Genomic DNA, 15,771 nt, shown 5'->3' on the forward strand with positions numbered 1-15,771 from the left:
ATTGTCCGTAGAGCTCCGAGACAGGATCGTGTCGAGGCATAGATCCGGGGAAGGGTACCAAAAAATGTCTGCTGCATTGAAGGTCCCCAAGAACACAGTGGCCTCCATCATCCTTAAATGGAAGAAGTTTGGAACCATCAAGACTCTTCGTAAAGTTGGTTGCCCTGACAAACTGAGCAAATCGGGGAGAAGAGCCTTGGTCAGGGAGGTGACCAAGAACCCGATGGTCACTCTGACAGAGCTCCAGAGTTCCTTTGTCAATCAGGCCTTTATGGTAGAGTGGCCAGACGGAAGGCACATGACAGCCCACTTGGAGTTTGCCAAAAGGCACCTAAAAGACTCAGACAATGAGAAACAAGATTCTCTGGTCTGATGAAACCAATGCCAAGCATCACGTCTGGAAGGAACCTGGCACCCTCCCTACAGTAAAGCATGGTGTTGGCAGCATCATGCTGTGGGGATGTTTGTCATTATGGGGTATTGTGTATAGATTGATGAGGGAAAAAAACAATTTAATCCATTTTAGAATAAAGCTGTAACGTAACAAAATGTGGAAAAGTCAAGTGGTCTGAATACTTTCTGAATGCACTGTAGGCCCATGTTCTTTTTCCTTTGGATCACCAGTTGCTGACTCGCTAGAGAACAAGCTCAGACCAGCCTTATAAAGATGTAGGATCTTCATTCGATCACTCTTGTTGCTGAGCATTTTCCTGCTCAGCAGGAAATGAAAACTTGTAGTGTATTTCAGTTTTTAAAAGGCTTCTAAAGTTTAATTTCCACTTTGAAATTTCAGACTTTATTTGCCCTAATGAAAAATGTGTCAACCCCTACAAAAATGTCCATTCATTACAATCCACATAATACTTCACATTTCCTGTTGCTGCAGGATTATTTTCCTGCTGTAACAAACTGGCTCCAATTAAGGTCCGACATCTGTACAGTCATTTTGGTGTGTTCTATTTAAATAGACTGACTCATAATTCCACTTACAAAAGGTTGTGGTTGCAACATTTCAAATGTTTTCTCTCTTCTCTAGTTAGAATGGAGCAGGCCTTTCTTTTGGTTTTACAAGTAATTTTATGGCCCACTCTTGCAGGTATGTTATTGATGTTTTTAAGTACTTAATAAAATACAATACAATAGAGACTCAGGGCCACATTTTTAAAGTTTTTTGTTTGTTTAGTTCATAGAACCCCACCCCCACCCCCCACACACACACACACAACTCTCGTTCTCTCTTTCCACACAGCCTTGTTCACAGTGGAGGTGGACAGTCCATTCCACGTGGCAGAGTTCCGCGGTGTAGTCACCATGGGTTGCAGGTTCCAACCTGGGGGCCAGGTCCCAGACTTGTCAGTGATATGGCATCGCATCTGGCCTCCTCCAGTTGTGGAGGTGTACAGGCTGGAGAACAGACAGGAAGACCTCACTTCCCAGAATCCCCAGTACCGTGGCAGGGTACGATTGGTGACAGAAGAGATGACCAATGGGTGGGCCAAGCTAGAGGTGTCCATGCTGAGGATCAATGACTCTGGGACCTACCAATGCCTCGTGGAAATGGCGGGAGCTGATTACAAACAGACAACTTTGACTGTTAAAGGTCAGTCGTGAATCTGTCAGTGTAACAGAACATTACTCTAGGCTAATTCTAATTTCCAGTCTTTCAGTATTGAGTAAGAAACATTTAAGGAACTTTTAAAATAATTGTGGTAACACTTTAAGTTGCTCGTAAAACTAAGTAGTAATGCTGTAATTACACTCTATGTTCATGTTGTTGCATAGTAAAGTTTTTACGATCATCTATCTTTTAGCCTCCTATAAAACTATTGTTAAAAGCATGAAGAGACGTCGGGGAGATGAGGTAGAGCTGGTCTGTGAGTCTGAGGGCTATCCTCTGGCCACTATGACCTGGAAAGACAGGAGTCTCGGGAACATAAAGTCCAATGACACCACTGTTAGAACTCCAGACCAGCTGTTCCAAGTCACCAGCACGATAACAGTGAAATCCTCTGACAAAAACAACTACACCTGTGCCTTGGTGGAGGAAGGGGAAGTTCCAAAGGGTCCATCAGCCAGGTTTGACATCCCAGGTATGACGTGAATTTTGATCACGTTTGATAACCCTTTATTTGAAGGGTACCTCAATAAGGACTTCATAACACATTCATAACTCATACATAACACATGAATAAGCTGCTTATGCACTGCTTATAAATGTGTTATCAAGTCCTTATGTAGGTACCTGTCAAAATGTGTTAACTCCTGTTTTTATTTTCACTTTGCAATGTCTGGCCTCACACCTCTTGCTTGACACCGATACCCTAGAAATGAGACTCCGTGACATTGTACTGACTGCACAAGGTAATGGAAACTAGGAGGTTATGGTGAGGCCTACACTATTTATTTATTTTACCGTTGAGTGTAGATGTGTTGTTGATTTAAAAGGTGCTATAAATGGGTGCATTCCTCAATGATCATGGTGTCAAAGCGTAATATTTACCCTTCCATTCAACAAAACACATTTGTAGGAGTTCTACGTCAACGCGGGAGAGAAAAGGCTTTAAAGATGGCAATGGAGATGGTGGAGATAAAGAGCATCCATCTTTCCATGAAAACCAAATTTCACATTTCACTGTTGGTTAAGATTTGGGGAAGTTCTGTTCGCACCGGCCTGTCTGGTGTAATATCGGGTTATTTCCAAAATGTTTGTTTGTGTTTTGAACTTCTCACTAAGACCATTTGCAACTTCTTGTTATGTATTATGTGTTAGATCAGCCAAATATATTTGTTTGATGATGCAAAATAACATTGTTAGCCTCTCAATCTTTTTTCTTCACAGATGAAATAGACCTACCACCAGCAATGCATAGTAAATGTGACACCCTTTCTATTGCATTGGGCACATCACTGACAGTGGCCATGGTCATTGCTGCTGCCATCTTTGGCTATTGCAGACAGAGAGGTAACTTTTCTGTTGTTCTTACTTGATTTGCACACATTTCTGTCTCAGGTTTACTACAAAGAGTTTCCACTGTTTGTTGGTTGCTGAGAGAGAGACTAGAGGATGTACTGTAACCTCTAAAGGTGTAGAGATGCTGTTGAGACCAGAAGAATCAATGAGATGGTGTTTTTCTGACTCATGATCTTGTGACACTGACTTAGCATGTGAGAACATGTGTGCGCACATTCTAAACCCATCCGAACTGCTACGTGTGAAAACACCCCCACAGACACGCTTTCTCTTTTTGTGTCAGGGGGATTTTACGTGTTGTAAAGTCATGTGGGTGGTTTCTCAATATAGGACTAGTCATTCCTTATATTTAGAATAGTTCCCTAACAATCTTTTGGTTATATCTTTACGGTATTGCATAGTATTTTAAGACTGCGTGTTAAAACGAGTTAGACTCAGGAAAGTCCCAAACTGCCTTTGACAGTAAATACGAGACACTGACAAATCCAGTTACTACTTAGTAAGTGATAACTGTAGTAGGTACAGCAAAATATCTCTTGCAACATGGAATGGAACAGAATATAAACTATTGTAAACTATACCCTGCTTTATCTTTCTGCTCACAGGGAGGCCCGGGGATCCCAGCATCCCAAGCACTAACATCCTCCTGGCTCAGCAGAGATGGGACCTGGACCCCTTTTAGTGTCTAGCAGCTTCAACTGGCCCTGGGGATAAACTGTCAGAGGGTCACACAGATGACCTGCTCCAGGAGGTCGTAGAGAAGGAGCTTGTCAGGACTGTGCTGAAGCTCCTCATTGAGACTGTAAACTGTGTGCGAAGGACTGAGAGCACAAAAGGACTCATGCACGCACGTACACTCACATTGACTCTGTCAGATAAAGTTGAATCATGTTACATTTACTGATACCTCAAGGGACATGTTTTACGTTTCTATGTTAACACATTTCACATTTGTTTTGATAACAACAAACCACTGATAATTGTGCTTATACCCAGTGGCGATTTTAGCATGTAAATCTTGGAAATCTTTTAATGCATGCCAGCAAAGCCACAATGATACACAACACTAAACAATACATTAATTGCACTATAACGGTGACAAACGGTGCCCACAAACGGTTATGGCCTACATAAAGCTGTCCCGACAGCAGAGCTTTGCTTCTGCACCATGGAGTGAATCCTTACCACACCTGGCTATCAGTGCAGCCTCTTCTGGCAGCGAAACAGTTCATTCAGCCCCATTTACTGACTTTTTAAAAACTTAGCTGATATGGCTGACTTTCTTAAACAAATGTGGTGTCTACTCACCCCTTGTGGATTTGCGTAAGTCGATAAGAACCTCATTGTCCTTCTAATAGTAACGAACTCCAACATGAGTGTTGAATTTTGAACCATACACAAACATTATGACATCGATGTTCAGTAAACTCATAATGTTTGTTCTTATCATTAACACTTCATTCTAAGTGCAAGCAAACGAGCTGCGACGAGGTAAGCCTTTCAGTTCAGCACTTTCAAAATGGACACCAACAGAAATTCAGACCGTGCGAGACATGCAGTTAGGCCAAATAAAATACTTCAAATGCTAGGCTGTGGTCTAAAAAGGAAGGAAAATACAATCATAGACAATATACCGACACACTGACAGTGCAAACAAAATGACCCTTGCAATATCAACTTTTTTTGTTGAAAACAAATATTTGAATGGGAAGAGCCAGTCACAGGCAAACAGCGTTTACAGACCGAAAAACATTATATAGTATCCCCTCCTCGTGAAGAAAAGCACATGAGCTCATTTCTGCAGAAGCATACATGATGTTTTTGGACTCACCATTGATTGTTGTGCTATGCTCACTTGAACAGGAAGGTGGCACGGTGTTCCTTCTTGTGGGAAAATGTTGTAATCAAAGGTGCTTTCAAGACAACTGGCAACACTGAAAAAAAACGAGGTTGAATCATGACTTCAGTGATCTTCAGGTCGGAACTCTAGTTCCCGGCTTGGAATTCTGAGTTGGATGACCGTTCAGAACGTGTTTTCCCAATCTGAGCATGTTTTTTTTCTAAGTTTCCAGTTGTCTTGAACTCACTGAAGTCTGAGATTTCCCAGTTCCGAGTTTCCAGTTGTTTTGAATGCGGCAGAAGTCATGCTGGATTGACAGCATGGCCAATGTATTCAACCTTTTCTGGCCCATGGTGTTGCAAGTGAATGTTTATCCTTTTAAGCTTGGAAAAGACACAATTTCAGACAGATGTTTTAAATCCTTAAACCCAGACTTGGACCATACACCCTGTCCACTGAATAGCAGGCAGGGGAAGCAAAATAGGGATTGCTTTGCAACACTTACAGTTAGCCACTGATTCCTTCCCAACCACTCGTTGAATTTGCGATTTCCGACTTGCTGTATAATGTTTATGTCCAATGGCCGTTTAGCACCGATACCTTTTATCTATAATTTATCTTCATATGAAAAGGATTTGACCGTACATTGTCGAAGTGATTCATGATGATAACTGCTTGTCTAGCAACTAGCTAAGATTTTGAACGTAACATCAGTTCAATCAAAGCTATAACATGATTTAACAGAATTTTATCTGTGGCCAATGACCTTGAGCCTTCTTGGATGGGCACTTCTAATGTAAATCTATGGCAGCACCCAAGGGGGCTAGAACTGCCTAGCTCTCCCTGTAGATTCCGCAGCGACGTAGTGTCCCCATGAGTGACAGAACACTGAACCAATCACGGCGCAACTAGAGAACAGTGCCAATGCCTACGCTCTGTATATTCCTCTGGCTGCCCCTCCACCACAGAAAGCACTGAGCTAGGCTGAAATACTTGCATTTTGGAGCTGCCTTACTCAAGAAACAAACCATGTTTGTAGGCTGCTTTATTTACTCTGTGACATGAATGAAAGAATGACAAAAAAAGTTTTTAATTGCTTAACAGGTGGGGCTCAAAACAGGTGGGGCTCTGCCCCCTCCTGCCCTGGATGATGGGTCGCCACTGCTTATACCACATTTACTTGCTGTATGTGCTGTACCTTTACTATGTATAATACAGAGATAATGACATGTTTATGCAGAGATGTCCCATGTTGGGGGATGATATTGAAAAACCAGTTCAACTCCATGCTCACCATGAAACTCCAGAAAGCAAATGAGTGATTTCAGCCACAGTTTTAGTATTGCTCATATTAATGCAGTTATTTACAGTACCTCAAGGATTTTATGCTGTTTGATACTCATTATGAGTCTAACCATTCGCTGACCACACAGTTTCATTTTCAGTCCAATGTACCATTTCCTGTCAAACAAACTGTCTAAAGACAGCTGTGCTAAAGCAAGGAAATGCTCTTGATTTTTCCCACAAAATAAAACATTCAGTCAAACGAACTCAGTCATCAACTCCGCTCTTCTTTCTAATTCCCATAATATAACATTGTAAAACAACTGACACATGATGTGCCTTGATAACTGTTTGCTGTTTGTGACCGTATGCTTTGCTACACAAGGAAACAGACAATGATTTCCCAGTATCTCCACCCTGTGAGGATCTTTTCCTTATTGATGTGTCTTACCTCAGATATCAATGTCTTTCTTCTGTTGTCTCCAATGTATCTATTGTTCTACCATGGTGTTAAATAACATACGCCATTAGTATGGAAGGGCATTTTTCAGAAGGGTCCCAATTAAAATGCTCTCTTTCCTCTGCATTTCAAACAAATGAAACAGTGTGCAGTGAATTACTGTTGTTGCATTAAACTAACAACCAAAGTATCATCCTACTGATTATCCTACTGAAAGGTCTGGTGGTTTCCAGTACCTCTGAACTCCACTGTGTAGAGCACCCATTAGTGGTCATTACTCATTATTACAATGCTCAGCTCAAAATGGGAGTCAAGCCTGTGCTTCTGAGGCTAGAATAAATCCAGAGTTATTTGTGTAATGTATGTGATGTTGATTAATATATGCCGAGCATCATCACATAAGAGCTTGGTAGTCAGGAAGCCCATACGCCAGCAATGTAACAAATCGATACATGATTCATCAGATCTAATCTTAAATACATATATGATCTATTTTATGTTGTGTACACGCCTGTAGCGTCCAAACTGTTTGGGCTACAAACCCCACTATGGAAAGGGGAGACTCATGAACAACAATGGTTTTCTCCATTTTGCTCTACATCACGTGACTCGTCTGAAAGTAACCTGTTTTAAAAAATGATGGAGGTAGTTTTGTGCAAACAAAAATAGGGGTTAAATATGTGTCCAAAAAATGGAAATATTTCCTGAGCTTTCATATATTTTCTTGATATAGAACAGACATATCAAAATCTTATTCATTACAATACATTTTTTGACTGTCGGTTTTACCATTTATGTGTTATTCCATTCATTTCACCGCATTTCAATATATTTTGGGGGGATACAATACAGGGGTCAAATAGCTAAATGAGCCTAAGTAGAGCACACTTTTTTTATGATGTCATTTCTCAATCAAAGTTTGTACTGATGGATGCAGCCTATTGAATATCATTGTAGAATAAGCCTATGCATAAAATGCAGCCTCCAATTGCAAAGTCTTCATATGCCCACACATACAGTTGAAGTCTGAAGTTTACATACACTTAGGTTGGAGTCATAAAAACTTGTTTTTCAACCACTCCATAAATGTATTTTTAACAAACTATAGTTTTGGCAAGTCAGAACATCTACTTTGTGCATGACACAAGTTATTTTTTCAACAATTGTTTACAGACAGATTATTTCACTTATAATTCACCGTATTACAATTCCAGTGGGTCAGAGGTTTACATACACTAAGTTGACTGTGCCTTTTAAACATCTTGGAAAATTCCAGAAAATTGTCATGGCTTTAGAAGCTTCTGATAGGCTAATTGACATCAGTTGAGTTAATTGGAAGGGCACCTGTGGATTTATTTCAGTGCCTCTTTGCTTGACGTCATGGGAGAATCAAAAGAAATCAGTCTAGACCTCAAAAAAAAAATTGACCTCCACAAGTCTGGTTCATCCGTGGGAGCAATTTCCAAATGCCTGAAGGTACCACGTTCATCTGTACAAACAATAGTATTCAAGTATAAACACCATGGGACCACGCAGCCGTCATAACGCTCAGGAAGGAGACACGTTCTGTCTCCTAGAGATGAACGTACTTTGGTGTGAAAAGTGCAAATCAATCCCAGAACAACAGCAAAGGACCTTGTGAATATACTGAAGGAAACAAGTACCAAAGTACCTATATCCACAGTAAAACTAGTCCTATATCGACATAACCTGAAAGGCTGCTCAGCAAGGAAGAAGCCACTGCTCCAAAACCGCCCTAAAAAAGCCAGACTACGGTTTGCAACTGCACATGGGAACAAAGATCGTACTTTTTGGAGAAATGTCCTCATGTCTGATGAAACAAAACTAGAACAGTTTGGCCATAATGACCATCGTTATGTTTGGAGGAAAAAGGGGGAGGCTTGCAAGCCGAAGAACACCATCCCAACCGTGAAGCATGGGGGTGACAGCATCATGTTGTGGGGCTGCTTTGCTGCACGAGGGACTGCTGCACTTCACAAAATAGATGGCTTCATGAGGTAGGAAAATTATGTGGATATATTGAAGCAACATCTCAAAACATCAGTAAGGAAGTTAAAGCTTGGTCGCAAATGGGTCTTCCAAATGGACAATTACCCCGAGCATACTTCCAAAGTTGTGTCAAAATGGCTTATGGACAACAAAGTCAAGGTATTGGAGTGGCCATCACAAAGCCCTGACCTCAATCCTATAGAGAATTTGTGGGCAGAACTGAAAAAGCATGTGAGAGCAAGGTGGCCTACAAACATGACTCAGTTACACCAGCTCTGTCAGGAGGAATGGGCCAAAATTCCCCCAACTTATTGTGGGAAGCTTGTGGAAGGCTACCCAAAATGTTTGACCCAAGTTAAACAATTCAAAGGCAATTTTACCAATTGAGTGTATGTAAACTTCTGAACCACTGGGAATGTGATGAAAGAAATCAAATCTGAAATCACTCTCTACTATTATTCTGACATTTCACATTCTTAAAATAAAGTGGTGATCCTAACTGACCTCAGACAGGGAATTTGTATTTGGCTAAGGTGTAAACTTCTGACTTCAACTGTATTGTCAGAAGAAAGATGTATATTTTTAATCCGGAGCACATGGTTATTCATGAAATATATTTCTTTAAATTTTTCCGGTGAAATGTCCAAACTGCATGCCAATCATTTGATCTCAGTCAGTTTCATGGGAATATGCATTTAGATATTTTACTTCAGTGGGCTAAATCAGGGTCACACAGAGTGTTTATTGGTAGTCTTAAACATATGTACTTTGAAACAAAGGTATACACTTCACACACGGTTATGAGCTTTAAAAAAGTAGACACATTTATCATGTCAGATATAGAGTTAAAATGTATTCAATTTAGAGTTTGCATCCCAATATTAAACTTTATATACTGTATATTCGGAAAGTATTCAGACCCCTTCCCCTTTTCCACATTTTGTTATGTTATAGTCTTATTCTAAAATGGATGAAATAAAACAAACTCCTCATCAATTTACACACAATACCCAATAATGACAAAGGAGAACAGGTTTTTAGAATTTTTAGAAAATGTACAAAAACATAAAAAACATACCTTATTTACATAAGTATTCTCAGACCCTTTACAATGAGACTCGAAATTGAGCTCAGTTGCATCCTGCTTCCATTGATCATCCTTGAGATGTTTCTACAACTGGATTGGAGTCCACCTGTGGTAAATTGAATTGATTGGACATCATTTGGAAAGGCACACACCTTTCTATATAAGGTCCCACAATTGACAGTGCATGTCAAAGAAAAAAACAAGCCATGAGGTTGAAGGAATTGCCGGTAGAGCGCCGAAACAGGATTATGTCGAGGCACAAATCTGGGGAAGGGTAGCAAAACATTTCTGCAGCATTGAAGGTCCACAAGAACCCAGTGTCCTCCATCATTCTTAAATGGAAGAAGTTTGGAACCACAAAGGCATTTCATTTTTTTAATGTTTATTAATGATGAAATTCTGTAAAAAAATAATAATAAAAAAACATTCCACCCATGAGGCCACTAGTGGGCGATTTGACATATGACTTCAGGAAAGGTCTACAGCTTATGGTGTTAACAAACTATTAGTCTTTCTTTTAGGCCAATTTTTGTTTCAATCAAAACATAGGCCTATATCCTGCCTAGTTGGGCACACTGAGGTAATTTTTCAGAAATATTTTTACCAGCTCCGTATATTCTCAATTAGAAAATAAATAGGGAGCGCCGCTCCTCCGACCACATAGTAAACATTTACCATGACTGGCAGAATACCCACTATTTGCCCTTTAGCAACACAAAACCACGTCAGCACATCCTCTTTATATTTACTGTACATTGTGTGCAGTCAAATATGAGAAACTGAGCTACGTTTTTTTGCAGGTCTTTTGCAGGTTTTACTATATAAACTATTCGATCCGAGCCAAATTCCCTCATCTGCTTACATGCGCCTCCCCTTTATCAAGGTTTTTTTGTACTTTCTTTATTAACCTGGTCTTAGAGCATTTCGTATTATTCCATACGTAAATCGAGGCACTCGATTTGGTGTGGTATATTATGTTTGGTGTGGTTACATAACACAGATTGTGACTAAAACCAAAAGCAGGGTGGGTTTTTTTTTTCGCCGATCAAGCAAGGAGTTTTTGCATGAAGGTCAATGAGAGTGTCGATTTTGGTCAACAACAAGAATGTATGGCCTATTTGCTACTTATATTTGATCAAATAGAAGTTTCGTTGTGCTTACGTTTTTATCGGTGTACTGATATACAGTAAGTAGGACACGTGACATCCCAGCATCTTTGGGAAAAATCGCGGTGCAGTCCTGCCTCTCCCATCTCCTCATTGATTTATAGAAGCAGGTACCCACGTGCCCTCTCCTCATTGGTTTTACCCACGTGCCCTCTCCTCATTGGTTTTACCCACGTGGGTGACTGAAAGACGAACGAGGTCAGTGGCGGTAATGCAAAAGTTGCCAATCGCAATATAAAGTCCAGAGAAGAAAAAGCCTGGGAGGAGAGAGGACGGTCGATCGTTTTATGTGTAGATTTGTCGGTGTAGAGAATCTTGTGCATTTCAGGTAAAGTAACAACTCAATGTTTATATCACAGAACAAATTAGCTAGCAACAGCAAGTTAGCAGGTGCAACCTAGCTAGCTAAATTGCCATACATGTGTAATGCTTTTCGACCTGTCCCCAAATTAATGTAATTGGTTCAAAGTTTGTTTTGATATTTTAACCTGCGTGTCGTGATCGCGTTTGGTGTGGGGGGACAAAATACATGTATGCACGATGGCGCAGCAGCCGGTTTGGGATCCGTGTTTGCAATCTCCAAATATTACCACCAGAGAGCAGCAACGAGCCATTCAAATCTGAAGTTCACGAGAAAATGAAGTCAGATGTCAACATCTCGTTCGACGCAAACTTCCCACCGGGCGGGGGAACCTATGTGAAGTAGCCACAATAAGGATTAGCCACAATAGTGGAATTTACGGTCGACTTCAAAATAAAAGTGATGGAAATGGCTACAAATAGTTACCATCGTGTCATTTGGACGAGATAATCCTAAACAAATTTGGAACGTTATATAAATTCAACAAAAGACAATAGTTACTTTTGAAAATGTTATTTGACAATATTTAGAATTGCACTGGGTGTATTAGACTTCAGAATTGCATTGGGGGCATACTTATTCCACTATACAGCCTTACCTATGGATTGTTGATCAATTAAATTTGTATTTATTTGTATTTTATTTCACCTTTATTTAACCAGGTAGGAAAGTTGAACAAGTTCTCATTTACAATTACGACCTGGCCAAGATAAAGCAAAGCAGTCCGACACATACAACAACACTGAGTTATACATGAAGTAAAACAGTCAATAATACAATAGAAAAATAAGTCTATATACGATGTGAGGTGAGATAAGGGAGGTAAAGGCAGAAAAAAAGCCATGGTGGCGAAGTAAATACAATATAGAAAGTAAAACACTGGAATGGTAGATTTGCAGTGGAAGAATGTGCAAAGTAGAAATAGAAATAATGCGGTGCAAAGGAGCTAAATAAATAAATACAGTAGGGGAAGAGGTAGTTGTTTGGGCTAAATTATAGATGGGCTATGTACAGGTGCAGTAATCTGTGAGCTGCTCTGACAGCTGGTGCTTAAAGCTAGTGGGGGAGATAAGTGATTTCAGTTTCAGAGATTTTTGTAGTTCGTTCCAGTCATTGGCAGCAGAGAACTGGAAGGAGAGGCGGCCAAAGGAGGAATTGGTTTTGGGGGTGACCTGAGAGATATACCTGCAGGAGCACGTGCTACAGGTGGGTGCTGCTATAGTGACCAGTGAGCTGAGATAAGGGGGGACTTTACCTAGCAGGGTCTTGTAGATGACCTGGAGCCAGTGGGTTTGGCGACGAGTATGAAGCGAGGGCCAGCCAACGAGAGCGTACAGGTCGCAGTGGTGGGTAGTATATGGGGCTTTGGTGACAAAACGGATGGCACTGTGACAGACTGCATCCAATTTGAGTAGGGTATTGGAGGCTAATTTGTAGATGACATCGCCGAAGTCGAGGATCAGTAGGATGGTCAGTTTTACGAGGGTATGTTTAGCAGCATGAGTGAAGGATGCTTTGTTGCGAAATAGGAAGCCAATTCTAGATTTAACTTTGGATTGGAGATGTTTGATGTGAGTCTGGAAGGAGAGTTTACAGTCTAACCAGACACCTAGGTATTTGTAGTTGTCCACATAAGTCAGAACCGTCCAGAGTAGTGATGCTGAAATGGGGTATCAGTGAACTCCGTGACACCCACAGAACACAACTGTGAAGAATTTACACCAATATTTGCATCGTAGCTCAAAGTGCAGGACTCTGAAAGCACTGTGAAGTTTTGTTTTAGTTTATTAATTCTACCATTTAAAAAAAAAAAAAAACAAGCACACATCTTGAAAAGCCATACATGCACATGAGTAAATTCATCGAGGATATCACACAATAAAGTCTGGGACTTATTTCCATTGTGGTCCTCTTGAGACAATATGTCTAGGCAAGATCGAGCACGGTTGAACACAGTTTGACAGCGAGATAATAAAACATAAAAACAAAGAGGAACATCTATTTCATCATTGCAGTTACATCATAGGGTACATGCATATGGGCACAGCAGACATCCAACCGTTTAAAAAAAAAACGTTTCTTTTTAAAGCTGCCCAGAGAGGACGTTGTTTTTGTGGGCAGAGGCAACTCATTCCACTCTGATGCTCCAGTATACAAGAAAGTACCATTCCCAGCATTACGCCTGAACCTGTAGAAGCGCACATTAGCAACACCTGATCTGGGGCTGTGATTGTGTGCATCCCTAATATGCGGAAAGTAATCAGTTAGATATCTGGGTGCAGAACCATAAGTACTCCTGTAAACCAAATCTAATCTGAAACACCCTAGCCTCAACAGGCAGCCAGTTGAGTTCCTGAAAGTAGCTCCTGCCTATGTGAGTACGTAGACGTACCTTCAATACCCTGATCGTACCCTGATCAGCTTATTCTGGGCTATCTGGAGTAGAGGTAGATTTTTTATTTATTTTTTCAACGCCGATACCGATTTATTGGAGGACCAAAAAAAGCCGATACGATTTATTGGAGGACCAAAAAAAGCCGATACGATTTATTGGAGGACCAAAAAAAGCCGATACCGATTAATCGGCCTATTATTTTTATTTTTTTGTAATGACAATTACAACAATACTGAATAAACACACATACCTTTGACTATTGGATGTTCTTATAGGCACTATAGTATTGCCAGTGTAACAGTATAGCTTCCGTCCCTCTCCTCGCCCCTACCTGGGCTCGAACCAGGAATACATCGACAACAGCCACCCTCGAAGCATCGTTGCCCATCACTCCACAAAAGCCGCGGCCCTTGCAGAGCAAGGGGAACAACTACTCCAAGTCCCAGAGCGAGTGACATTTGAAACGCTATTAGCGCGCACCTCGCTAACTAGCTAGCCATTTCACATCGGTTACACCAGCCTAATCTCGGGAGTTGATAGGCTTGAAGTCATAAACAGCTCAATGCTTGAAGCATTGCGAAGAGCTGCTGGCAAATGCACGAAAGTGCTGTTTGGATGAATGCTTACGAGCCTGCTGGTGCCTACCACCGCTCAGACTGTTCTATCAAATCAGACTTAATTATAACATAACACACAGAAATATGATCCTTAGGTCATTAATATGGGGCGGCAGGGTAGCCTAGTGGTTCAAGCGTTGGACTAGTAACCAAAAGGTTGCAAGTTCATATCCCCGAGCTGACAAGTTACAAATCTGTCGTTCTGCCCCTGAACTGGCAGTTAACCCACTGTAGGCCTTCATTGAAATTAAGAATTTGTTCTTAACTGACTTGCCTAGTTAAATAAAGGTTAAAAAAAAATACATTTTTAAATATGGTCAAGTCCGGAAACTATAATTTCAAAAATAAAACGTTTATTCTTTCAGTGAAATACGGAACCGTTCTGTATTTTATCTAACGGGTGGCATCCATAAGTCTAAATATTCCTGTTACATTGCACAACCTTCAATGTTATGTCATAATTACGTAAAACTCTGGCAAATTAGTTAGCAACGAGCCATGCGGCCCAAACTGCTGCATATACCCTGACTCTGTTGCACAGAACGCAAGAGAAGTGACACAAATTCCCTAGTTAAAAGAAATTCATGTTAGCAGGCAATGTTAACTAAATATGCAGGTTTAAAAATATATACTTGTGTATTGATTTTAAGAAAGGCGTTGATGTTTATGGTTAGGTACACATTGGTGCAACGACAGTGCTTTTTTTGCGACTGCGCTTGTGATAAGGGAATTTATATGTTTACGGTAATGATTAAAGAATTCCACCCTGAAACAACTATTTTATTATTAGTTTATGTAACATGTATAATGAATAATTAAAGTGCTAAACGTAAGTCCAATAAGTTTCAGTAGAGACAAGTGAGGGAGAGAAATGTGTGTGTGTGTGTGTGACTACGAAAATACAGAGAACAATTAAACTGTGTATGACCTGACCTGAGAAACTTGGAGTCCCATCAAGGTCCCTCTAAACTGCCAGCTTGGTAGTGATAAACAGTGGTGAGAACTATGGGGAAGGATACATCCCAACTACTGTTTGTGTGTAGGTATGTGCGTAAGTAGGGAGGGAGTGAGTTATAAAATGACATGTTCTTTGTATTTTGACTTTAGAACGTTCTCGTGAATAAACCTTACAGACCTTTTGAATAATTTGAGTCTTTGCCTAATTATTATTAAACACAGGGTCTTACAAGCCTCGGGAATTAGTCAAAGCTTTAATACGTGTTCGTTATTATCATTGGGATTAAATTCTTGTGACAGCTTGTTAAATGACCTGTTTGGCGAAGTAGGCAATAATTTCTCATTGAATCATTAACAGGCACCGCATCGATTATATGCAACGCAGGACAAACTAGATAAACTAGTAATATCATCACCGATGTGTAGTTAACTAGTGATTATGTTAAGATTGATTGTTTTTTATAAGATACGTTTAATGCTAGCTAGAACCTTACCTTGGCTCCTTGCTGCACTCGCATAACAGGTAGTCAGCCTGCCATGCAGTCTCCTCGTGGAGTGCAATGTAATCGGCCATGATCGGTGTCCAAAAATACAGATTGTTATGAAAACTTGAAATCGGCCCT

General features: G+C 40.5%; 2 protein-coding genes across 15 annotated transcripts in view; both read left to right on the forward strand.

Moving 5' to 3' along the window:
* The window catches only part of LOC110523955 (programmed cell death 1 ligand 1), a 15,981-nt gene extending 9,620 nt beyond the window's left edge, over positions 1-6,361 (forward strand). For 4 of the 13 annotated variants that reach the window (XM_021603126.3, XM_036977684.2, XM_021603128.3 and 1 more), the window contains exons 2-6: positions 1,037-1,096; positions 1,250-1,600; positions 1,812-2,090; positions 2,840-2,962; positions 3,577-6,361. In XM_021603126.3, coding sequence (XP_021458801.3) covers positions 1,037-1,096; positions 1,250-1,600; positions 1,812-2,090; positions 2,840-2,962; positions 3,577-3,653 — 890 coding nt within the window. In that variant the 3' untranslated portion in view covers positions 3,654-6,361. Of the gene's footprint in view, positions 1-1,036; positions 1,097-1,249; positions 1,601-1,811; positions 2,091-2,325; positions 2,963-3,576 lie in introns of those variants that run through there. The other 9 variants (XM_036977682.2, XM_090235031.1, XM_090235033.1 and 6 more) reach the window with 4 other exon arrangements.
* A 4,610-nt stretch (positions 6,362-10,971) lies between these two features.
* The window catches only part of LOC110523956 (guanine nucleotide exchange factor subunit RIC1), a 64,558-nt gene continuing 59,758 nt past the window's right edge, over positions 10,972-15,771 (forward strand). Inside the window, exon 1 of one of the 2 annotated variants that reach the window (XM_036977687.2) lies at positions 10,972-11,146. The gene's annotated coding sequence lies outside the window, so the exon portion shown is untranslated. The remainder of the gene's footprint in view (positions 11,147-15,771) is intronic. The other variant, XM_090235038.1, reaches the window with a different exon arrangement.

Source organism: Oncorhynchus mykiss, chromosome 5 (genome assembly GCF_057628025.1).
Source record: "Oncorhynchus mykiss isolate SJ-2025 chromosome 5, ASM5762802v1, whole genome shotgun sequence".
Classification (NCBI taxonomy): Eukaryota; Metazoa; Chordata; class Actinopteri; order Salmoniformes; family Salmonidae; genus Oncorhynchus; species Oncorhynchus mykiss.